At 40.1% G+C, this 25,506-nt stretch overlaps 1 protein-coding gene across 2 annotated transcripts; it reads left to right on the top strand.

Moving 5' to 3' along the window:
- Positions 1-17,928: 17,928 nt before the first annotated feature.
- On the top strand, positions 17,929-24,363 carry LOC138195906 (leukocyte cell-derived chemotaxin-2-like). 2 transcript variants are annotated; one of them, XM_069145552.1, is made up of 6 exons: positions 17,929-18,031; positions 18,269-18,338; positions 20,297-20,602; positions 21,025-21,115; positions 21,509-21,654; positions 23,535-24,363. In XM_069145552.1, exons 2-6 carry the CDS (start codon positions 18,287-18,289, stop codon positions 23,699-23,701), a joined length of 762 nt encoding a protein of 253 aa, XP_069001653.1. In that variant the 5' UTR covers positions 17,929-18,031; positions 18,269-18,286; the 3' UTR covers positions 23,702-24,363. The 2 variants fall into 2 exon arrangements, with proteins under 2 accessions (XP_069001653.1, XP_069001654.1); XM_069145553.1 differs by lacking the exons at positions 17,929-18,031; positions 18,269-18,338 and adding an exon at positions 19,563-20,024.
- The last annotated feature ends 1,143 nt before the right edge of the window (positions 24,364-25,506 follow it).

Raw genomic sequence — 25,506 nt, 5'->3', positions numbered from 1 at the left:
ATGCGTGAATGTAAACCATTAACAGTCTGCGACCGACCTTGGAGTTTTTAAATATATGCTGTACCAATTTGTGACCACAACTGTGCTCCTGTAGGAATGCACAATGCATTTATTTGTGTTTACTATTTTGCATCGGCGTTGCTATTCAATTCAATTTAATTCAATTCAATTGTATTTTTATAGCACCAAATCACAACACAAGTTATTTCAATGCTCCTTACAACAGAACTTTACAGCATTAACCGGAGGATCCCAACAATTCAACAATTCCCAAGTAAGCTAGGAGGGAAAAACTCCAAAAGAGGGAAGGAAAAACTCCAAAAGAACCAAGTTCAGAGTTGTGCGGCCATCCGCCTCGACTGGTTGGGGTTGGGTTGGGTTGGGTTACCACATTTAAAAGAAGTGTTCTCCTAAAAAAACAAAAAAAAAATCCCTCAAAGCAAGAATAGTTGGCAAATATTCTTATAATAAAGAGACCTTTTTGGATTTAGGCAGCAAAGTTATATATGTTTTTACCGCCTTAACTTTGTATTATATTCAAATATCACATATTCTGAGAGTATAGTAATTGAATATTTTCAACTGTAGTCCTAAGTAGTTTCTGCAGATCTTCCTCTTCGATTGTAGAGCAGTTCCAACAGGCTCTTGTCAATGACAAAAAAAAAAATCCAGTTGATACTTCTTTGGGGTAAGTTTAGTTTAACATGTTTCCTCATCCCCAGTGGAATATATGTTCTGGTGTTAGGAGTTAGAAGATAAATGCAGTCGATAAATGTGAAATGTCTGTTTTAAAAGCCTTAGTTCAACCTTAGAATGTCTCTCTATCTGTGCCTGTATAACTGCTTGTCAACCAGTGTATTTCTATGCGTGTGTGTTTTATGTATTTATTTCAAGAAGGTGTGAATGGACTTGTCATGTTCTCTGCAGCCTCAAGAGAGCAAGGTAGGGCAAGGGTCTCCCTCATCTTTTTTTTTTTTTTTTTTTTTGCCTCTGATCTGCCCCCGTGTCTGGTGAAAGGGGTGGCGTGAGCTGTCACTCGCTTTTCCCTCGCTGCACACACACTTCCAGAATAGCTCACTCACATCTCATGGATCACCGAGTCACACAGAGGATCATACTCGTAACACAAGGCTGCACATTTGTATATACAGAAGTAACATTCACACTTGAAGCAATGCAAGGAGACACACTGGCAGGAGTTATGTGTTAGGGTGCGTATGGACGTCAACACACAAAGACGCATGCGTACAAACCAATGGGGCCACATGTGCCTGCACGGGACAAAATTAGAACAGTCTTAAAGGTAGGCAGCGAGGTTGCTGACTGACAGGTTGTCTAGCTGGCAGCTGACACCATTCAAGACCTTCGTGGAACTCACACTAATGCTTGTTTTGACTGGTGAGCATCTGTGGCATATTCACTCACATGGTATATGATGAATGTAAACAGGGTGTTACTGGAAAAGACTTTTAAAGCTGCAGTCATCCAACCAAACATCCATTTCGTTTCAAAAGCAACAGCCTCATCTAAAAGATAGATTAAGAAAACTTAATCAAGATGTTGTGTCCTGAATGATGTTTTTGGTGTACCCGTCCATTCTGTGTCCAATTGGAGGAATCTGGGGTCGAGTTCTGTACAGGCCTAAAACTGAGACGGGCAAATTGCCATGCCTTTCAGAGTCACATTTCCAGAACTTGACAGCAATTTTTTTTCTTCTTCATTTTGTTACTTCATCTTCAAAGACTAAGCTGTGTTTTCTTTGGAAAGGCTTTCTCGTACAAAAGAAAATAGCCAGCAACAACAGACAAACATGGCATAGCAGTCTTCTGTTTACTGATAAACCATAGGTTCAGTAATACATCCATTCAGCCAATTACCAGCATTTAGAAAAACTCCTTTATTTAATCTCAAAATAATACATTATTTGCTGTCTGTTGTGGCTGAACAGAGCATAGCACAATAATGAGCAGGGGGCAATAACTTTCATGAGTATGTATTCCTGGTACGTGCACATTTGCAATTTCACCATGGACTTGAGCAGAGAGCACACATCAAATTTTGTGTTTGGACAATGGAGGCCTTTGAAATGCTTCATAAAATCTTGGGGCAATTGGCCGGGCGAGGTGTTTTGAGGTCCATTTGCATTTCAGGAAGGGCAAAAAGTCCCTCATCAAGACCAAAGAAGGTGCAATCAGGTCAGGAAGTGCAACCATGTAGGTTTTCTTTCACATTGGTACGGTCATGCACCTTGAATTCATCCCCCAGAGTCAGACTATCCGTGTGGCGCAATGGCAGATTGGATTCTCCTACATGACAGTACGCCCTCTGAGCGCGATGGAGACGTGGGAGTTTCCTGCCGACAACAGCACAATTGTCATTCCTCATTCCCCCTGCTCACAAGATTCCTGTGCAGTGCTCTGTTCAACACAAGCCGTCTCTGCAGTTTTTGATCACACCTTTATAGATAAATCCAGAACAGCACTTTACGGGGGCATAAACGCGATGCTGTTTGTTAAAAGTCATAGAAGCTTTTCTTACTTGAAAATAATCCAACCTAGGGCCAAATGTTCACTCGGCAAAGAATCCTAAACCCAAAATCCAAACCACTGTCGGGACCCAGGTTAGGTTACTGAACTCTAGTCTGAATCTTCCTTACCACGTCTCCCTGTGAAGGAGCAGCATCTTGACCACTCATTGACCACCCTTGCTAGTACAGAGGACGTCCATCAAATGTAGTACCATTTTTAGTGTAATGACTGCGGTACGTCAGTTTGTTTTTCTCCTTAATGAGAAGCGCCACATGCCAGTGAACAGCCGAATCAGATCTTCATGGAAAATCCTCAATTCTGTGAGCAACTCATGCATGTTAACCCCATTTTAATTGAATTCCACTGGTCTGACTCAACAGAGTCCATCTTGTCTCGCCAGTAATGAGTTCAACAAGGCTCAGAGGGAGGTTGATGGCCTAACTTAAAATGTATTAGCATTGCAGTGTCTTGTATCCTAACCATTTAACATAGTTATGAAGGGACTTTTGTCAGATTTAACTTTTACTGTTTATTTGTTACAAACTTTAAAGTTGAATTTTGTCAGATTATTCTTTTGAGAAAAAAACTTAGGGTCTCAAATTTAAGTTCCATCCTTACTAATGAGAACAATTTGGTTATTAGCAATCACATGACGTCCAATTCTACACTCTAGGAACACGGTATAGCACAATGCAGGACTCAACACAATATTTGGCTGTTTATTTTAACAGTATCGCACAATTATTTCAGTTATTATTGAAGGAAATTGCCCATCTTGTGTCTAGTGCATGGAACCACATTTGACCCCTTTTATTCGGTGTCAAGGCTTTCAGAGCCAAATCATTTCCATCTAACATCTGTGATTGGAGAGATTGCAGTCTTACAAAGTGCTTTCTGCCATTATGAGCAATTCGTTTGAAAAATAACAATTTACATACACCTAACCTTTGATGTAGCAACTCTCTAGAGTCGAGAAAGTAAATAGCGTACAACACGTTAAATAAGAACAAAAATAAAGCCCTCACCCTTCATTGTCCTCTCCTTTTCACCTTTTTATCATGTTTCTGCTCTACCCTGGGATACATTTGATGCGCTCACCTATCGAGCAGCTTGTTTTATTGTGGCTGTCTATATTTTCTGCAAGGTTGCCAAGTTCACAGAGAATGTATTCACTCTATAAAACTTTACAACTTTAAATAGAACGGGCTGTCTTTTCTCTGCCTTCTATTTTCTAAACTTATGTAAGCATGACGAGGGTAAAACACGAAACGCAAACTCGATCCACGTACATTGCACGTAAGCTTTCCATAGTTTATGATTACTTACTTACTTTATGATTAAAAAAAATTCCCCTCAGGGATTAATAAAGTATATACCTACCTACCTACCTACTTAAACTAAATGGTGTATGAGCAACTAACAACCTCTGATACTGTTTGCTCCATGCAGGCTGACAGATCCTGAGGGAGGCTGATCTCAGAAGGACTCCCCGTAACCAGAGACGTATCAAAGTGAGACGTAGATGCAGAACTGCGGCATATAGTTCCACCTCTTGGGACAAAACGTAAAAGTTCTGGGCCCTACTTAGGACTCATGAAAAGATCTGCCTCATCTGTGGAACTCCATTAATGGTCCAGTGAATCTCTGTAGCAGAATGGCCATTATCCACAATGATCTTTGAATCAATTCCACCCAACTTAGACATTATTTTATACAGTGTGTATAGGCTCAGAGCCAGATGTTGGCAAAGGGAGTGTACGTAAGCCAAATACAATCAGTACCAAGGCCATTGCTTCATATAACTTTAATTGCACTTAGGACAGAGTTAGTCTTTACTGTGTTCGATTAATGGTTCATTCTTTACAGTTGTTAAAATGCAAGGTTGGTTTACTAAAAGGTCAAAATGGGCAACTGCTAAGAAATCAAGGGACTCCAGGTAGCTGAAAGTTATAGGTTTACTGTGTTTAAAATGGTCTGTGCCGACATCATTAAAAGTTTGTTTGGGAATATATAAAGCACAACTGACATGGCATGACCCTTTTTCTTTCAGTACTGTGCTTATGTATTGAATCGTTTTAAGTTTATTTAGATGAATATTAAAACTGTGCAGAAAGAGGTGGAACAACAGCATGGACACTCATTTATTTCTTCCAGGGGTTGGGAACAAAAGACTTCGCCCCTGGCAGAATGCAAGAAGTCATCTGCAAACTGTGTTTCTAATCTAATGTAAATTGTGTTCATCCAGAGCATGCACCAATTTTGTCATTACTATTACGTTCGGTTTGTTTGTTCCACTCCATGTATTTTCATGCACTTTCTGCATGTTATCCCTACACGAGGCGCAGGACTCTGGCAAAGCACATCTGTCCTGGTTTCCCACCTCCCCCCACTGATGTCAGTCCTGAATGCACTCGTGCGGGGACTCATTAATGTCCTACCCGCGAAGGTCCTTCTCCAGGCCCACGGAAAAGGTAGGCTCCCACTGTCGGAGCAGAGGATCTTTATAGCCCCAGATAAAGACAGGACATTGGCAGAACTCCAGTCACAAGAAAGCAGGAGTTGTAGGGGAGTAGTTGGCCTTCCTTTTACTTAGGGAGAGAGAAGGGGGAAACGGAAGGAAGAAGTTTGTGTTTCTGCTATCTTGAAGTAGGCCACGTACACAGTGCAGCATTTGTCATAAATGACAGCCCTATTAATCATGAAAGGGGCAGTGTCAATGCCCAATGGCTTTGCTCTGCAGGTGGTTTGTCCCACTGGATGCCAGGGCGCCAACCTCAGTGTTCCGCCTGTGTTCTCCCTACTTTCCTCCTCTTCTTGTCCCAAGGTGCTCTGAAATGGCTCTCCTTGCACGCCCTCTGTGCTCATCTGACTCTCACCTCTTTCTCACCCTTTCACCGCCTGTGCAACATTTCACAAAATTTAAGTAAAACTCTGACCTTCCTCTCAAAAGGTTAACTTTTTGCCTTTCTCAAAGTTTAAAACACCTTTGTTTTTTTGTTTTTTTCTATCTCACTGTCTTTTCTTCAGTTTGTATCTGTTCTTCTATCGGTCTGCTTCTACCTTTTCTCTCTCTCGCTCTCGCTCTCGCTCTCTCTCTCTCTCTCTTATCCCCAAACGACAGCGCTGGTTTTGAAGATACTCGGGTAGACCTGCATCAGCAATCGGCCGGTTAGCACTCAAAGCTTTGGGTTTTCAGGTGTCTTGACCGGCTTTGTTTTACTCACACACCTGTTTCTTCTTTCCATCCGCCTCTCTGTGTGTAGACAGTTTTTTAGTACAGGCCTAATGGGAGAAGGATGTTAAAGGGAGATGCCGGTTCAAGTGTCTGTTTGATTTGATCAGGTCGTCTTTACGCTGAGGCTTGCAGGAACATGACATATTGTGAGATATGGCTCAAATAAAAGTAAATCTCTACATTTATTCTACATTCACTAAATTAGTCGATGTTCTAAAAAACGGTTTGCTCTAACACATACATTAACAGTATATATCATAAGTGATAGCATAAGATACCACGTACAGTCCACCAGATGGTCAGGGAATGCTTTCAAACAAGCCAACATTGGCTGCTTGTTAAACCATAACACATTCTTTTCCTTATCTAATTGAGTTAAATACAGAGGATGTGTTGTGTGGGATCTGGGATTTGGAGTTAAAAGGCACCTTTGATGGGGCGTGGAGTATAAAATTAAAGCAACAATTAATGCAACAAATTACTTTTGCAGTAAAATAATCCAGTTACACTTTTAATGGGTGATAAGTAGTCAGTAATTGATAGCACTGTGTGTCTGTCTGTCTGTGCTTGTGTTGCGTATGGTGTGGGGACATCATGTTTACACATTGTGAAGACCTGCAACCCTTTTAGGGACAAAAAGCAAGTCCCCATAATGTAAATGATTACATTTTAGTTTGAAGACTTACGGTTAAGCCATAAGCAGTTATGGTTATGTCAATATAATATCCTCTGAAGTGATGGAAACACAACTGTGTGTGTGTGTGTGTGTGTGTGTGTGTGTGTGTGTGTGTGTGTGTGTGTGTGTGTATGTGTGTGTGTGTGTGTGTGTGTGTGTGTTTGGAAGAGTTTGCCTATCAACGGTGTTGATAGTGTTACATATTTCAGTCAGATTCCACGGTCATATATCTGGGTGCATTTGAGACCCGAGATAAGGAGGGATTTATGAAGGCAGCCCTCTGCTAAGTCAAGGTGAACACCAGAGATATGATGCTTCTATGTGTGAATGTGCAAGAGTGTGTGTTTGATTCAGTGTTTGTGTGAGAGAGAACAAACACATCATAGAATGATACTGTCATGCGCACCATACACATGCATGTCTGAGTGATGCGTGCGTACATGCATGCATACGGTTTTCGATGACTTAATATTTCAAACTTCACTCTTCCCCATGTGGACTGCCATTGAGGGATTTGATATCCTATGGTACCTGAAATCCATTTTCTTGTTCATTTTATTCTTTCATTCATTCATCTTTTTCCTACTAACTTAATCCTTTTCACGGCCACAGGACCCGAGTTCTATCCCAGCATGCATTTTGCAGAATGTTTTCCTACTTTTCACCCAGGGCACTGCATGAAATCCATACTATACCTTTAACATATTTTTCTATGACTGAAAAACAAAATGTAAGTAAAAGGAATTGTAAGTATCATCCTTATCAGACTTTTCTCCTTTTGCTTGCATTTTAAATTGAATTCGTACTCGTGAGGTTACCGATAAGCTGCACACACTCCTGTGTGTGTGTGTGTGTGTGTGTGTGTGTGTGTGTGTGTGTGTGTGTGTGTGTGTAGCTGGGATACCAACATAATCCTCCAGGATGCAGACAACCTATGGTGTAAAAACAGAAACCATGTATGTTTATTCTAAATATGGAAAATACATTAAACCTTCACTTATGCAGCACAACTGGAGCAAACTCTGGAAAGGCCTTTTTAATTTTCCTTACTGTCTGTCTGATGCTTGCTGAGATAACATTAATGAAGTATGGCTTTTCCATCTGTCCTTTCTTATTAGCGTGTAAAGGATCATTAGACAGTGCATTACTGCTAACTTTGTCATTTTATATGGGTCAGTTGCCAACTTCAATTTATTTGCCCTCAAACAAGCTCCACCTTCTTTAGGCATCAGCATTTATTCCACCATGCTGTCCAACAATTACAAAAGGATGACACGGATAACAATAGTTCCTGGATAAAAAACAAAAATCAGTTAAGGGCTCTTTCTGGCACTCTACCAGGCCATTACAAAATGACTCAGACAGAGTTTATGACTAACATATTTAGCAGCTGAACAGACAGATAGCTCCCACAGTAGTTCCCGAAGAGAACAGCAGAGCTAAAAGAAGACAGAATATTGGACTAACCTCATCAGGTGGACACATACAGTAATCCGAATCTATGCTAAAGTTGTGTCCTCATTGTAAATAAGCACGTTTTTGCTAACGTTTTTACCATATCAGATTTATAAGGTGATAATATGTGCATATGCCAGTGTTGTGTTTACAGCTGTGTTCACAGCTGACATTAAACGCCCCTCTTGGCCCTACCGATCTAGGAGTCTACGCCATCCAAACGTCGGTGTTTGTCGGTTTTAGAGTAGGTTGAAAATTATGTAAATCAATAAATTAATTCCTTTTTTTGGGCCATTTTTCATGCCATTTCTCAAACACAAGTGCATTTAATAGTCTAGATATCTTACTTGCAAACATAACATCTTTAGCAAACTTTAAAAAAAAAAAACACTTGTCGCCATGAGAAGTGACAACTTACAGTGCTTGTGATATAATTATGAAAAGCACAAACTGTACAAGTAGCTGATGTTTTCTTATAATTGCTACTGAAATGAAAAGAACATCTAGTGCTAAAAACAGTTATGCATAAATTATAATTCTTGTTAAAAACCATAAGATCAAATCTCAGGGAGCATGGGGAAGGGCTCTTGTGTTTAAATTAAAAGTGATACCTTAAACTTGGAAGTCAGAGACTTTGGGTTCTTTGTGGCGTTGTGGTGGATTTTATTGGGTCATGTCGGTTTAGGTCGCATTTCAATCAGAAAGCGTGCTCTTCAGATTTGGGAAAAGTGAATCTTTGGAAATGTCGGTGCTAGCGGTAAAAGTTTTGGAGACTAGGACTGGAGACATCACTGCAGACGAGAGTAGTGTTGGGTGATGTATGTCATTCCTCATTGGGTGTCTCCGTAGCCCCGTCCACCCATCCACCGGCACACTCCTAACTGAGAAGGATCAGCCTGCACAGCACACAGCGACTCCTGCCCCTTCGCATTTTGTTATTTCACTGAAGGGTCTTTCTCTTTTTGGACTTTTCTTTCAAGACTCAGATCTTCTTGACTTTTCTGTCACAAAACTTTCTTCTGTGTCTCGTTTCACCCCCCCCCCCCCACACACACACACACACACCTCACCCCAACCTCCCTTCAGAAACAATACTAAAAGTTTTATCCACTTTCTTTAACATTCAATCACTCTGTGACAATCACAAGGCGAAAACCGAGAAAGAAAAAGAGGTGTATTTTAAGAGGGATCCCAAATCCCAACTTGCTAACCACGACATTGCTACTATTTTGTGGCTGGATCTTCATCACTTTAAATAAGCCTAATAAAGTCGAAGACAGAATTCTGCGTTTTCAGTCACAACAGGCTCCTGGAAATGTTTCAGCCTTGTAATACAGTAACCTTAGTTGGGCAAATAGTAACGGATCAAAACGAGGCTCCGAGATGATGTCGTAAATCCATCAATACACTTAAAAGGTCAATATGACAACTTTGACCATCTCATTTGTTTTCATTAGGCCTCTTGAATGACATAAGCTTTAGAGATGATTAGATCTGACGCACTTAAAAAATTTAAGTGAATTTCAAATCAACATTTGAATATTTTATTTCCTCACTTGGAAAAAAAAAAAAATCTTTTGGAGAGTGTTTTTAGTGTGCTCTGGCAGCACCTGTGATTATATTTAAAAAATAAATAAATAAAATCTCAAACACTTTACAGTAATGACTGCCTTTCTTGTAACCACAGAATGGCTCAGGCTAAAGGTCGCGTGGGAATGACGGCACTAATCACCGACAGAACCTTACCTTTCATCTGTTTTTGTGATTTTGAGCAATTTTTCTAAGTGTCAATTAAATGACACATTCAGGAAGTTAGGCAAGTCACCATCAGTAGTATTCATGTCTTCCTGTGAAGCATGTCTGTTATACCACAAAGATAGTATTTAATTTTGTGGTTTGACTCCTGAAACCAATCTGAAATGTAAAGAAGCACAATGATATCTAATACCGGTTAAATTGTGACCCTTTGAAATACAGACATTATAATCTTATAGCACTTAATAAAAACAGCATTGTCCTTTAACTTTCCCTTGAGTAAAAACTGTCTGGCTGCAAGTGTCTAATAAACAGCCTTTGTTCCTGTGTGAATTCTTGCATTGAGCTCATGTGTACGCTATATTTGTGTATCATCACAGAGATTGGTTTTTCAACCCTTCTGTATCATCCTGGAAAATATTCAAAGCACTTGAGTCCATTGACAAAATGAAATGTTCCTACATTGAGATAAGAAAAGAATATTGCCACCATGGGTGGCCAGCATAATTGAGATACATTCACACACACTGAGCTTCTTCACCAAGCTGGTCAATGCTTTCAGTGCTAAATGGGCGAAAAAGGTACCCCTGTGCATTCTTTACATTATTTGTGTTTGGCTCCGGTGACACTAATGACCTCGGTTGACAATGGCCATTCTTCTAGCCAATGATTGTTGGTCCATTAGCACACATTGTAGCGCTCTCTCTTCCTAGCTATCTATCTCATTAGACCTTTCATTCTAGATACGTGTATATATATATATATATATGCAGTCATGGTCATGTGCGTATGTCTGCACAGAAACAAGCGCAATCTAATATCTATAATTTTGTACACAAGTGTCAAATTGTGAGCTTTTTTTTATATTTTTGTACCGTTTTCTGTTCCATCTTGTCCTTTAAGAGAGGGTTGCAAAATAATCTGTAAAATAACTCAAATCACCTGATTTTTGTCTTAGTTTTCAGACTAAATTCTTATTTGTTTAAGTAAGATTTTAGTCATTTGAGTATTGTTAGTTTAAGTAAAGTTTTAGTCAACAGCATTAAAAACATCAAGAGTTTGATAACTCATTACATTGGTATCCATTCACCAGCAGAAGTGAACACGAAGTCACCATCTTACAGTGAAATCGGTTTAAACTGGAAGGTTAAGCAGTGATGAGAGAAACGGGTGGTAGGTTGAGACTGAAAAACGGTGTGGGGGCACTAAATGTCACAGGGTAATTAAAAACAAAATTGTACCCTTTTACAATATTTTCCAACTTTTAAAACTGTTTTGGTTAAACTTGTTTCCAAATCCCTGCCTAGTTAGCTGAAGCTGAAAAGTCGTATTCCTGTTTACCACTATTACTCTGTTATCTCCCCTGAATATGACTAGCTCTGTGGGGGCCTCTTTCCATTGACGTATTACTGCAAATCTTGATGGCATTACTGACTGAAAGAAAGAGGCAAGAGACACAGCTGGTAAAATTTGTGACTTGGGAAAAATAATAAAAAACATGAAAAAAAAAAAAATCCCCTCTGCATTTTGTGTAAATAGGTTAATCAGATAGGTAAACTGCATGTTGTCACTTTAGTAGTGAAACAAAATTCTAACAAGAACCTGTTCATGTACAGATCTATTCCTCAACTGCTACACGGTTAAATTTGGCTGTCATCGGCTATAGTACATTTCGTCTAAGCAGGCAACCTTGTATGTGCCACTTATCTGGCTGACCTCTAAGTGATAGTCACTAATCACCATATCATTATTCACTCAGTTAACTGCACTAGCACCTGTGTGTAATACCAACCATCAGCAGAAACCTTTCCCACCACCAAAATGGCTCATAAAAGGGCATTGACACCAGATTGAGTCTCCACCACTAATTTAGTATGTAAACAAGTCTCCCCTGATTAAACTAAACCTCTTTTATTTGCTCCAATTACAGGGTGGGTGCACATTTTCGCAACTATATGTAGTGTAATCGTTTCCGCACAGGCCCCTCCAACTTCTAAAGCTGCCTATAAAATAACATATACAGCAGAATTTAAGAATTTATGTTTTCACAGAATTAGGAATGTGAATTTTGAGCCCACTTCACCTACACTGAAGTGAAGGCATCGCTTTCGGGACAGAAAACATTGTAGATTGTTCAAAGAAATATTACAGATTGTTCAATGGGCAGTTTAGTATTCTTTTAGGACAAATTTGAAAAGATGCGCTGTGCATCAGTTGAACCAAATTGCAATGTGAAAAATGTATAATTTTTGTGCACATCTTCCAAGTCAATCACATATATTCTTGCACTCTGATCTTAAATTATCCTATTATATATATTTTTTTGTTTGATAATGTTGAACAAAATACTTTTAGTTACAATGACTAACCATTAATTAGCCAGGTTTCTCGTTCAATCCCTTTCATTAAAGTGCACTCACCTTATTTGACATCTTTAAGTCACACGCTCTATGAGCAAGGCACACAATCCTCAACCTCATATGGTGTTCCACAGTAAATAACCTTGTATTCAGAGGTGTACGAATGTGTTTGTGTGGGAAGAAAATATTTCGACGATTTGATCTTACTTGGCGCTTAATCTCGTTCAGCACAGGTCAGTGGGTTCTGTGTAAATTGGCCCACCAGCTTCCGCAAGTCTCATTTGTAATTATGTGGACAGTGCTAGAAAAAGAGGCACCGAAAACTGACAACAAATTGAGTGGAGGTGATTATTAGCAAGCAAACACAGTGGCACAATTATTAGCGAGCAAAACAAAAGTTTTCTCTTTTTTTTTTTCTCCACCTGCCTTCTCTCTCCCACATTTTCTATTTATCTCTCTTTCCCCATCTCTCTGTGTGCTTCCATCCAGTTAGCTACTGTTTGAATGATCACGTTCCTTGGCATGAGAGTGCTATGTAATTAACCTATGAGATTCCTGCTGTTGCAACGTGCCTCCCGCCTGCCTCGTTGGCCTCCTCTGGTGGATTATTACTGCCATCTTCTGGCCAAACATAAATCTGAGTCTCCCCACTGAGGAGAAAGGTGTGGCAGAGGAAGGGGGGGTTGACATTTTCACATCCAAGTTTTCCTGAGATGATGGATTGCAGCCCCGTCAAGAGTCATCAACAGGTGACCATGCAAAATGCAGCTTCTCTCTCTGTCTTGCGTCTTTTGAGAAGCAATCAGGGCCTGTGAAGGAAAATATGATGGGGGGGGCAAATTCAAAGATAAATAATATGAGTAAAATTTAAATAACAAAAAAAAAAAGAAGCAAGTCTAATGATATCTTGATATAGCTGCAAAAGAGAAAAAATAGTTGTAAGCTATGACTCACTGCAATTAATTTAGATGCACCTCCATTTAAATAACTACATTGGGTTGGCAGCACAGGCTGGTTCTCCAAATATCATGAAATTGACTTATGCTACATTATCATCCAAAGATATGGCTGGAGATAGTCAATTTGTCAAGAAATCTCATGAACTGATCGCTGACGATGTACTGCTAGCCTGATGCATCTTATTCCTCTGTGCTATAAAGTTTAGTTGTCTAAAAACAACACATTAGTGAGCTACAGTCCATGAACATGTTAGTTGAAATACATTCTATAACTATTTTTAAATCATGAAAGAACAAAAAAAACTTTGTGAGTCAGCAAACTTCCTTTCTTTAGGTTGCCGTTCAGTCACTTATCATTGTCCTGTTTGTCCTTCTTTCAATTCTTCCTCTTTCCTTTTCGCTCTTGTGTCTGCTGGAAGGACAGCAATTCTGCTTCAAAACAAATTGAAGTGGGCAAATGGACCAATATGGATCAGGGTCCCATCAGAGAGGATTGCTTGTCATTGCTGCGGCAGCGGCTTTAGGAAGGCTTGAAATATTACTGTAGCTGTCGGTACCACACAGTCAAATCTATTATTCCATGGGAGGCCCTTTAACTGTTTGGGGCCCGAACAGCTCTTGGCCTTGGTCATCCATAAAAGGTGGCATACTTTTTTTTTGGCTATTGTCATTCCACTGACATATAATGGGGACAGTTTCTTATTGTCACACCTGTCTGTTCAGCAGAGGATTATCCCAGCAGGGTTTCAACTTGTATTTAGTTCAACATATCTCAGAAATGGTTTAATTTGTAACTTTAAAGATACTGTAGTACTTTTTTGCTCTGCAAGGTAGACAGGTGTATTACTATCGATTCTTTTTTTTTTTAATGGTGTGTAGTAGGAGCTTACTAATGCTAATTATACAGTGAAGCTGCATTAAAGGAGTTTTATCTGGGAAGCTTGATGTAAAGATACTGTAATTATAGATAATGTGGGTGTAATTAGGTACTTCTTAATGAACAGACTTTAAATAAGATGTTGCTCAGATGAGAACATGAGCTAGAACTTACTTGTAATCTATTGTCCTCACTTACAGTGCATTTCGCCTATATGAGTTTGGAACAACAATATCGGAAGTGACAATGGGGGTCATCTGTGTTGTTTCGCTCATCAATGCAACCTCACAGTGCCGGCTAATCGATCCTGCGGCTGCTGTGTCTGCGCTCGCCACATTTAACACCTGGGATATGCTTCGTGATGATCGGAATATCGTTCTCATTTCACCCTCTGCAGATAAATCCTGAAAATGATGAAGAGCGAAACATAATTCTACACTCCGGTGGATGAAATTTATGAAGGTTTCGTGGTAGCTGCTCTGACTTTTTTTTTTTTTGCCCCCCAGCTGCGATCAGATGCTAGCGAAGGTGATGCGGCTGACAGTCGTGTTTTTCAGGAGTGACTTTGCCGTCTCCTAATTCATTTTTTTCCTCTACTCCACCTCGTCTTTTGCTACCTACCTCTGCCTTCTTCCTCATCAAAGCGAATGGATGTGATTTAGTCATCCTCCTCGCTGCGTTTGATATTCTGACTCCCCTCCTCACTGATCTATCAATCAGGACACCGCGCTTTGATCCATACATGATGGGGTGTGACGCGTGAGGCATTCATCGTCTTGGCCTACCACATTCACCACCGTTACATCCTTGGTCATCTGTGACTTCAAGTTTGCTCTTCTTCACGTCTGAACTTGTTGTGTCACGGTTTCGGTTACTTCTCCTAAGAATGAAGGTTGTGTGGCAACATACAGGAAATGTCACAAGTGTCAAATGGGGCCATTTGTTTGAACAGGGCAGTTAATATGCACCAAATGCCAACTTTTATATCTACAAGCAGCTTCAAGATAAAGCTCTTTACTTTTTTATAGAAGTATTTTTGTACTTGTAGGGAGAGCGTCAAGTGTTCTGGACTTCAAGCTGTGTCAAATGCACACATCCGTTGTAGGACATGAGATTATTTATAGCTCTGGAATAACATTGCAACCCATCTGATGCCTCTGAGGCTGCTGGGCTTTAAGATTACGGTTTCTTTCAGTCTCCTGCTTTGTTGCCTCACTGCTTGTTGCTTTTAACTCGTGTTGTGCGTTCATGGGAATTCACAAGAGACATGAAAAAGCATGTATTGATGTTTGTGTATGTTGAAGGATATGCTCTGCCTAAATGTTGTTGTTTTGTTCCTTACAGACCGTGACAGAGACAGACATATGTGGCCAGACTTCAGTCCATCCCTTAATGCCTCTTGAAAGCCCTCCAATGGCAGACATGGAAATGCTTTTAATAGAACACATTATTTAGACTTTGGTGCCCCCTGTCTGCTGCGACCATCATTACCATCTTTGTCTCGTACCCTACGGCACACTCCCAAGCTCCCCAAGCGCCACGAATATGTTTACCAATCGACAGAGCCAAGTGGGTGTGACTGGGCCGGTGTGTTGCGAAAGATGATTTAGACCCTCGGAGCAGTTCCAGTCCATGAACAGACCACAGAGCCCTTTTACAAGCCGGTTTTTGTAAGGTGTTCCTGTCACCTGAGCAGCAAAGAGGAGCTGGAAATAATGAAATGAAAGAGTAAAAGTCGGGCTCCTGCCTAGTAATCACTCGGCTCGTAAAAGGTGAAATATGGCTGCATTATTTCGATATTTCGTCTGCCAACATTCCTCAGTTGCAATGCCTTCAACCTTCACAGGGAATAGCCTGGCAGTGTGCTTTTTCTTTACAGATGACAGGGGCCTGAATGTCATTTGATGCTGGCCTGGCAGTCTGCTGAGGGGAACAGGAGGGGGAGGGAGGGAGAGTCAGGAGAATTAGAATGTATTTCAGGTCTAAAGCAAGTGGTGCATTGCTGCAACTCTATCTTAGGGAAGGAGGGAGTTTGTGTGTGTGTGTGTGTGTGTGTGTGTGTGTGTGTGTGTGTGTGTGTGTGTGTGTGTGTGTGTGTGTGTGTGTGGAGGAGAGCAGGTGGGAGGAGGAGGAGGAGGGGGAGGTTTTTGCAGCAAACTGTTGCTAGGAAACACTTGTGGCATCTCCTCTCCCTCTCCTTGAAATGCCAGAACTAACTGACGGAGAAGCGGGAGTGAAATGTCACTTCTATCCTCCCAGGAGTTTGAAGAATGTGGTGCATGTTTCTATTTAAGTAGCAATGTTTATCAAAGGGTTCTCAGAGTCAACAGCAGCCTTTCTTTCTGAGCTGGGAGTGTTTAGGATGCGGACAGGCAGGCTGGAGCGTCCACCGCTGCCTTCTCATCTTCTGTTTGTCTGGTTGCTCTGTCTCCTAATTCCCTCTCTCATTCTCTTTCAAGATCTTTTTTTTTTCTCGCTTCCTCCTTTTCTCCTTCACTCACTCTCTCACTCTCTCACTCACTCACTCACTCACTCAGTCACTCACTCACTCACTCACTCACTCACTCTCAGTTGAGTGCTTTTCCTCCGTCTTTCATTATTCTCCCTTTTTCTTTGTCTTTTATTACTCTCCCTAATTCCCTCTCTCCTTTTCAAATTCCAGGCCATATGGTCCATCAGCGTAATCCGCTGCCCAGATATTTGATTATCAAAGCTGTCTGGCTGCAAGAGGCTCAACTCTCCGCTGCCTGCTATTGAGTCCCTTCCCCTACACTCAGTAAATTGTAATTCAGAGAGAGCAACCAGCTCAAAATTAAAATAAAAGCATTACAATTCTACAGTGACCTCATCTGCAACACAATACATCAGGGGAGTAAAGTCAATTGGACATACAGATGGGGAGAAATGTAAACGTGGAAGCTAAATTGAAACAGTCTTTTCATTTCTGGAATTCATGTCTGTGTTGCTGTGGTGAAGGAGCAATACTCTATATCTTACTCATTTAAAAAAAGAACAAAAGAAGTTTCAATACTTGAGTTACACATTGTTGTTTTTTTTTGGTTTTTTTTGTGTTTTGAAAATTGCTTTTTAAGTGGCGGTGCAGCATCTCTGAAATGAAGACAAATAGTCAAACCATACCCAAATATTCAAGAGAAATTACATCCATCAAGTTCGGACTGGATTACGATTCATGTAACCTTGTAGAAATCTGATTTGCACTCTTTGACTTTCACAATTTGCACACCACACGAAAGCAAACTCTGTAATACCCTCCATCCACATGTGTTCATCCATGCACCTATTGTTCACTCTCCAACCGGGAGAGGAGGAAATTCATACCATTGATTGACTTCCACTGCCTCGTGTGAGGCCTTAAAGCTAATTATCTCATAATAAATGCCGGGCTCATGTGTTGAGTATAAAGATGTTTCTTTCTCTTTTTTTTTTTCCATCGTTATTGTCTCATTAAGCTTGACACAACAGTCCTATGCCTGCTGACTGCACTGCACATACTAATGGGTTTATATGGGGGGTGTAATTGGAGCCATGCAAGGAGTCAAGAGTCCCGCACGTTCACTGCAACTGTGCACAAACAAATTAGGACTATAGACTATAAATGTAATTTGTTGGAGACAATATAAAAAGTTTAAAAATTGAAATACAATGTATCACTAAGAGAGAAAAAATGTCATGATAAAGAAAATCCCTGTTCATATTGTAAATATTACATTCTGAAATCACCTGGTGATTCTTCTGTATAATATATTCATAACTGTGTAATATGAAGAGTCAATACACTTCCTGAGTTATCACATACGCTCTCAGACATTTATATTTTGTTAGAGATGTATGATGGAACCTTTATATTTACCGAAGCAAAGTAAATCATACACTGTAGCTGGAATTTGTTCAAGTAACTCTTCCAGTTGCTTTTTTTTTTTTTTTTTAGAGTCCAATAACTAGCTCTCTGTTACTTTCAGTGTAGCAACAAAAAGTCAATAAAGTTTGCCTTTCCCAGCCTGTGAATGGGTGTGTTTTCTAAAGGCCAATATCAATATTGACAGTGGGGAGAACGTCCCGCGGTCCGTGTCTGTAGCCTTCGCGGCAGGCTGGTTTTCCAACAGTCCCTGCTCTGTGTTTCTACCCACTGTGCCGGCGGCCTCACTGCAACTTCTCCATATGACTGGTGCGTATGGTTCCATTTTCTCTTGCTAGAAATTGTGAGTAGTTTTTAATCAGCAGTAGGTGTTTAGTCTGCTTCTGTTTGGCCCTTTAGATTTTAGACAGCCAATCTGCAAAGAATACACTTGATTTGATTATTCAGGTGACATTTGTATATAGTGTATATATTAAAGTGACTCAAACATACCTTAGTGGACTAAATACCTTTTCTGTTTTTATTCTTATTCTGAATTTCTTTTAGGTCTGACTTGATCATCTGATGATGACAATGCTGTGGAGGGTCAGTCTCATAGCAGCGCTTCTACTATGCTGTAAGTAGTCTTCTGTACTGTACTACTTCAAAATGTACACTATACCAGCATGCATCATAATTTATGTACAGTATAATTAAGAGTATTTCATGTAACTGCATTAACACAAAAACAGACGCGTGCACAAAATGCCTACTCACAAACACATATAGTCATGCATTTATAGGAACATAAAGACACACACACACACACACACACACACACACACACACACACACACACACACACCGCAACTTTCCATTCAGCAGTGTACACTAATAAGATTCCTATTCTGGAAACAATAAATGGTGTATAAATGTATGCCTGCCCCTTCAAATTACCATGAACTGAGCCCTATTAAAAGACTGTAAACTCCTGTAAACACAAACCTTGGGGGGGTTTGGGGCCTATTGCCGGAGAGACACTGTGTTGGTGCAAGTGGATGACACATTTAAAGCATGACTGAGTGCTTAATGCAACATCACATCATTGCAGCTAACTGAAAAGCTTAAGGCTCACTCTGACACTGGGGGATTGTTGAGCGACATGAAAATGAGACAGCCATCTTGCTACTGAGATAAAATGATTCATGCTAGACAGTGGACACGACTCTGCAGCTGCATGAGAGGTACGCAGTCAAGTGGAGTTAATGGACACATGCCAGACCGTCAGTGTCTCTGTTTGAAGTAATCTGTTAAGGTTAACTGTTAAAACCTTGACTGCACCCCCAAAATAATATACCGACAATCACTACATTAACAACCATTCATCAAAACACCTGCAGAACCCTTGTCCCAGCTGGTATTGCCAAGGCAAAAGCACACTTTTTCATCACAAAAATGTGTCTTTTATCATTTTAGTTCGAAGAAAAATTGCTTTTCTGCACCACATCCTTACATTGTGCCTGACTGTCTCCTACTCATTTAGGCCTTGTAGTGATAAGCAGCCTCTTTCAATCACCGAGCCCAGTGTGTGTTCCCGAGCCAGGGCAGCGTGATTGAAATATTTTCTGTGCTTCTGAGGTTAATGAAGATCAGAGACTCGTGTCTGGGCAGGAGAATTAGTTTGCTGTCAGAATTAAACACACTATGAATAACTGAACTATGACTCTGTCTGTCTACATGGACAAGAAACATAGTTCTCAACTAGTGTGCTCAGGCAGTGGGCTGAGACTTACAGGTTGACTTTGTTAAGTAGTTAAGTAGAAAATATCATGAGTTGCCATATCTACCAAATATAATTAATCATAGACATAATCAAAAGAAGTTTTCATGAAGTCCTTAAAGTCTTTCCATGAAGACGCACATCAGTGTGATATGCGCAGAGGAGGAGGAAGTCACGACCTTCATAGGTAACTCTGAAAGTTTTATAGCTTCATCAACTTCAGCACCTGAGTTACACACATTTAATGTGAGCAGTGGTCCGTCTGCATTTGCGCTTTCACCATGGACATGAGCAGAGTGCACACATGACATTTTCTGTCAAAGTCGGCAGCAGGGGCCATTGAAATGTTTCAGAAAGCCTACGCCCAAGACGGAAAAAGGGGTCGTGCCTCGTGGATTTGTCCCCCAGAGTCAAACCATCAACACCGAGTTCAGCTGTGACGTTCAGAGGGAAAGAGTTGGAGTTTTGTGTGTACATCACGGTGCTGCACTACGTTTTGCACACAACAGTTGCGGATTTTTTTCGACTGTGCCTCGTAAATCAGTAAGCAGGTTACTAGCCAGATGAATGTGTGGTATAAGAGATATATACTGTAGATTTGTGTTCTCTTTGATAATTATTGTTCAATATGTGGTTATTTGGAAAAAAAAAAAGTAACTAAATCCAAAATTGGAGATAATCCTAAATATCAATCTCGCGAAATTTTGATGAAATCCTTAAACCTAGGAAGTTGTTTCAAGCTATTCTCATTTTTAATCCTTCCTCCTTAAGTGTCTTTTAAGTCTAACTCTTTGTACCTTTCATCTCGCCCCAAGATATGCTGTTAAGTTGTGCCTCAGAACATGAAAAGGGGGAAAGACAAGAATTTCAAAAGCCTGACAAGAGAGCTGACAGCCACATCAAGGTGAAGAGAAATTACACAACCGCTAATGACAAGAGACCCAAGACGTTGACTCCGAGAAAGAAGGTGAAAAAGACGGGAAGAGTTTCGGTGGGACCGAGAAGTGACATCGGCTGCACTAGACTAGGAGGCATCTGCCAGCCAAACCGATACATCTGCCAGGGCCGGTACCTAAAAGACAAGTGTTCAGGGTCCAAGACGCGGCAGTGTTGCGTGCAAGGTACAGTGACGCGATCATACATGTGAATAAAAATACATACCTGCATATATGCAAATCTTACGAAGGCTAACCCTAAATAGACCTTCAATAAACTTCTTCAGACACAGATGGACAAGTAGCAATTAAAAAGCTTTATCTATCATTTTTTCCTGTCTGACTCATCATTTTTGTGGGCGTGCGGCATTATCCGTCTCTGACACACCACTGGTTGAAAAGACATCAGTAAATGACATTTGATAAGTGCCTTTCTGCTGTAATTAGCCTTATTTGCACATGAAAAGAACATGCAGTGACTCAGTCGATGTTAAAACGTAGATTTAAAAATATCATCCGCTCGCCCTTTGGGATGCAAAGCCACAGCTTTTAATATGGTGTATTAATGGGCTGAAAAGCAGTGACATATTACATTTCCCTCTCTGTAGTTGGAGCCTGGAGTGTCCTTTGTACTGGTCACCACAACAACAGAGTGAGGGCCTGTGATGCGTACGGCTGTGGAGCTTTTAACTCCAAAAGGTGATTCCTCCTGATCAGATGTTGATGCTTCTGCTTCAGAAGATTACTTATGCAGCAACATGCAGATGTTGATAATGCAGCATTTGGGATCGCGGTCGATTCACATCGAAGAGAAAGTGAAAAAAGCATTTTAACTGCAACCATTTGAGGTGATACCATTTCACAGCACATTTTTACCAACCAAATCCATAATCAGTCAATACTAGAGTTGCACTGATGGCAAGTCAATTTTTGTTTGGGTGAAAGGGAGGTTTTCTGGAGGCGGAATTATACTGTATCCGAAGCCAGACATTACATTTTCTGTCTGACAACTTTTGTGAACCATAACTAATTGAAACAGACCTTTTTAAGGTGGCAATATAATATCTGTCTTTTCTGTCACTCTTCTTGCAGAGTTAATGGCCTCCATAAAGCAGTGGACGTGGTGTGCGATGACTATGGAATCATCAGCTCTCCATTCTCAGGCTCCCTGGCGGGTCCAGTGAGTCGGCAGGACCCAGCTGGTAATCAGTATGATGGGGTCAAACTCCTCTCTGATGGTAAGAAGGACAAGATGTTAGCACAGTTCTTCAAAGAGAGTGCCGCAAGTGAAACGAACTTCTGAAGATTATTAATCACGGTCTAAAATGATAGGATCAAGTCTTGAATATATCAACAAACAGTAACTTAGAAATGTATGTTAAAATCAAGACTTTGAGGGCATTTGGTAACTAAATAAAAGAAAACTGTCTTCACAAGATAACAGGAGTAATATCCACATGAAAGTCTACTTGTATGAACCAAATCATGTTGAAGATTTCAAGGTTTTTCAGTACATAGGTGAACAATTTTACCCGCTGATGGTGCCAAAGTCATTGGTTGATTGGATGCGATTCATCCTTGTGGGAAGCATGGCTGTCCATACCAAATAGCATCACAGATCATCTAGCAGTTGTTGAAATATTTCAGTTGGGTCCAAAGTGGTGAACCAACCAACTGACCCACTAACATTACCACCTTTGAGCCATGTTGCTAATGTGGCTAAAAATCACTGTACATGTTTGCTCTGTTTTCTTGGAAATTCCATCCAACAGAAAGTAATGGAAAAAGAGGTTTCATTAAACCACTGTAACCTTGTCCTGTTACTTCTGCTGGTAAATTACTGTAATCTATAGTGTATAAGGGCCATGGCTAGAGCATAGGCGAGGCTATCTTATTACGGTGGAGGCATTGCATGGGGATGAAAAGCAGCGATTTAAAGGGATTAGTCAAGGTGTTCGAAGCGTGGGCTGAGACTCCGGTGAACTCCTGGTTGCCTCTAACACTGCTGGGACCCATCTTCATGCGAAACCCCATCAAAGACCTCTTCATGCGTAATGACCCCCACTAAGGGCCATCATTACAGAACAAAGCAACACATCCGTATTTGTGCCAAAAAATGCCCATGCATGCTTTTGCGATGTATATTTGTGTGCGTACGTGCTCATGTTAGTGGATGTGTCCTGAGACCATCCTGAGTTGATAAGGCGGCGGAATGATGAGTAAACATCATTAGGTCTCATTCTGCCTCCACCCGTAATTGAACTGTATTATCAGAAGAACACATGTAGTGTCAGCTCCTTTCATCTCTGAGTAAAGCGCAGACATGATTAGGCATCACAGAGACACATTACCTCGCCATGATGCCCACATTAATGCTGAGACATTGATCATTAGGAGCTTGTAGGATTTAATGATGGTGTGGAGTTTGCTGTAGACGAGCCTACTTTTAGCTTGTTTGTCTCTTAAGTTGGCAGCTTGCTTGTTTTTGTCTGCAGACTGGTGAAAGAGACATTAAGACCGTTTTTATTTTGCATGTTGAGCCTGTTTTTAGAGCAACTATAAGTCATTTATTGCTACATTTCATAGGTTTTGCAAGGCAAAGGATTGTTTTCATCTACATAGGAGGTATGTATTTGTACAAATTCTTAAACTGCTTTCAAGAAGTATTTTTCAAAAGTAAGTTGTCTCACATTTTTGCTTTTCTCCAATGAACACAAGGACTTGTACATAAATGTACCTGTAAGACAGCTATACCTGACGTTTATTTTTAACTCAACTGCATCCACTCCTTCCCGTTATTGGAGTTGTAGAAATGTCATCCAATTTCTTATGAATATTTCCCATTAAAGTAAAATATTGTGAATACCTTTTAGGGTGGAGATTTCCCCTAAATTACTCTCTGCTGTGTCAGTGAACTGAACTGATTCATTGTTTATATTAGCAGCACCTCGTTCTGTGAAAACTGTTATTTTAAATTCATATTTGATATCCTCAAATTATTGAAAGAAAGAAGTTAAAGAAACAAAAAACCTCTTCAGCAGTACCACACAAAATTGAGTGATATTAAGGTCTTAATATCTTCAAAAGCGTTTTTTTTTTTCATATCCGTCTCTTCCAGTGTTCTGTGTGAAGATTTTCAACATCCGTCCATACCGTTACTTAGGCCCGGTGGCTCAGGGAGAAGCCTTGGGCTATCTGTTGCCGCTGCAGGACCGCTTCTCCGGCATCACCTCACACCTGGAGCTGCAGATGTGTGACGGTACTGACCCTTCACCTTTCATATGACCTCTGATTTTCATCTGCTATATTACTGCCGAGTCTTTACTTTTGTGACATTATCTTATTCAAATTACTCTCGACCTATCATCTTTGAGCCACAACCCTGTGGATATAATCTCTAATAAAAAAAAAAGGAGCACTCCGATACCCCATTTTTAATTTTTTTTTTTTTTTATCAGTCTCAATTCTTCTTCTGTAATATAGCCAGACAAAATTTTACGAATTATGACATCTCCAGCATTTTACAACTAATGTCTCACTTCATGAAAGTACATCATTCTTACAAGCTGTGATGGCCAACTAATCCTTCATGTCTATTTTCTTTGTTTTTGGAGTATTTTTTATATTTTTGTATGATCATTATTATCATTTCCACTAAATGCCATATAAAAGAAACTGAGAAAACAAAAATAAATGTACTCTTAGATGTTTTGCTTCTCTTCTGTGAAAAATGTTCTTTCCCACAACATGGATTCATATAACCATTTTATGCAACCTGTTCATATTTGAATGATATAAGAAATGTATAGTTTCATTTATTTGGTTAAAAGTGGATTCTATTCCCCATAACACAGTTCTAAGTCAAATCTAGGATATGACTAGTTTAAAGGGGGGAGTCACATGTTTTCATCACTTGCCATTCAAATAAATTTGCCTCATTTATTTAATGCTTTCTTGCTCAGGCATTATTGTTCTCTTCTCCCCAATGCACCTATTATTTTATATTTATCTACTGAAATTGTACCATAAGGACTGCTGACAGAACTGCCACATATACAGTATTGATGTAATGAGTATAAAACACCAAAAGATGGAGCTATTTTGCCACAAAAATGTCAGCGAAATCTCAACCTTGGGTCACAGTCTTCATAAGTAATGACACATGTAAGTATAATTGTAAATAATTTGAGTTTAAAATTATAACGGCTACATTCGAAACAAAGAAAGTCAAAATAGCACAAGTTTTCCCCTCGCATGGTATCTATCAGCAATATGGGCAAATGCAACGTAATCAAAAAAAGAAGAAGAAAAAAAAGTATGAAATAACAATATAATACCTCACCACCACCACCACAACACACACTCTCTTTCACACTCCCCTCATGAGTTGTCAACAGACACACCTGCTGTGGGACTCAACCACAATTTAAAGTAGGTAAAGATTTGTAAAGTGTATTTTTTTTTTATTTAAAGATTTGTAAAGTGTATTTTTTCTTTTCTTTTTTGGAAATATACACGACCTGCAAATCCAATGTGACACGTTATGTGATAATAAAAAATAAAAAAAAAATCAGGATTAAAAAGTACTTTTTAAAAGTACAGATAGGGTTGTTGGGGGTTCATGTGGGCAGCCACAGTTTTATAAATATAGCTACACAGTCACAGGTTTATTCTAATCATAAAGACACTTACGATATGGCCCAGCGGATGGAGGGTAGTTTACATGCCCTCTTAAAAAAAAAAAATAATAATAATGTTACTTAAAAGTTGACACAACAGTGAAATTGGAGTAATAGAGTGGCAATATTGGTTAAGAAGAGTCCAAACACATTGACCTGATTAAGTGCCCTTGGACATGTTGTCTTGACGTGCTGTTTCAACTAAAGATGGTCAGATTGATTTCTTTCACTCTCCTTTGTGTGATATTGTTTGACACGGATCACAATGCTCACACCCACCCAGAGATACCGCTTTAAGAGCACGGAGTGAGCCCCTTTGCTGAGTGATCGCGCTGAGTGACTGTGGTTTGCTGTGACGCTTGGAGGGCTGGTCCAGGGAGCAGAATGGAGCGTCCCAGTCGCTGAAATGCG

The sequence above is a fragment of the Embiotoca jacksoni genome, unplaced genomic scaffold, assembly GCF_022577435.1.
Source record: "Embiotoca jacksoni isolate LCO1_2020_lvr unplaced genomic scaffold, fEmbJac1.0.p SCAF_13, whole genome shotgun sequence".
In the NCBI taxonomy this organism is placed as follows: Eukaryota; Metazoa; Chordata; class Actinopteri; family Embiotocidae; genus Embiotoca; species Embiotoca jacksoni.
This window is presented reverse-complemented; position numbering and strand designations above follow the sequence as displayed.

What these genes read in the sequence shown, in the direction of transcription:
- LOC138195906 (XM_069145552.1), top strand. Translation starts at nt 18,287, where the DNA reads ATGATGACAATGCTGTGGAGGGTCAGTCTCATAGCAGCGCTTCTACTA. An exon ending in GCGGCAGTGTTGCGTGCAAG is followed by an intron (nt 20,603 to 21,024) that starts GTACAGTGACGC and finishes CCCTCTCTGTAG; the next exon opens with TTGGAGCCTGGAGTGTCCTT. An exon ending in GGTCAAACTCCTCTCTGATG is followed by an intron (nt 21,655 to 23,534) that starts GTAAGAAGGACA and finishes CGTCTCTTCCAG; the next exon opens with TGTTCTGTGTGAAGATTTTC.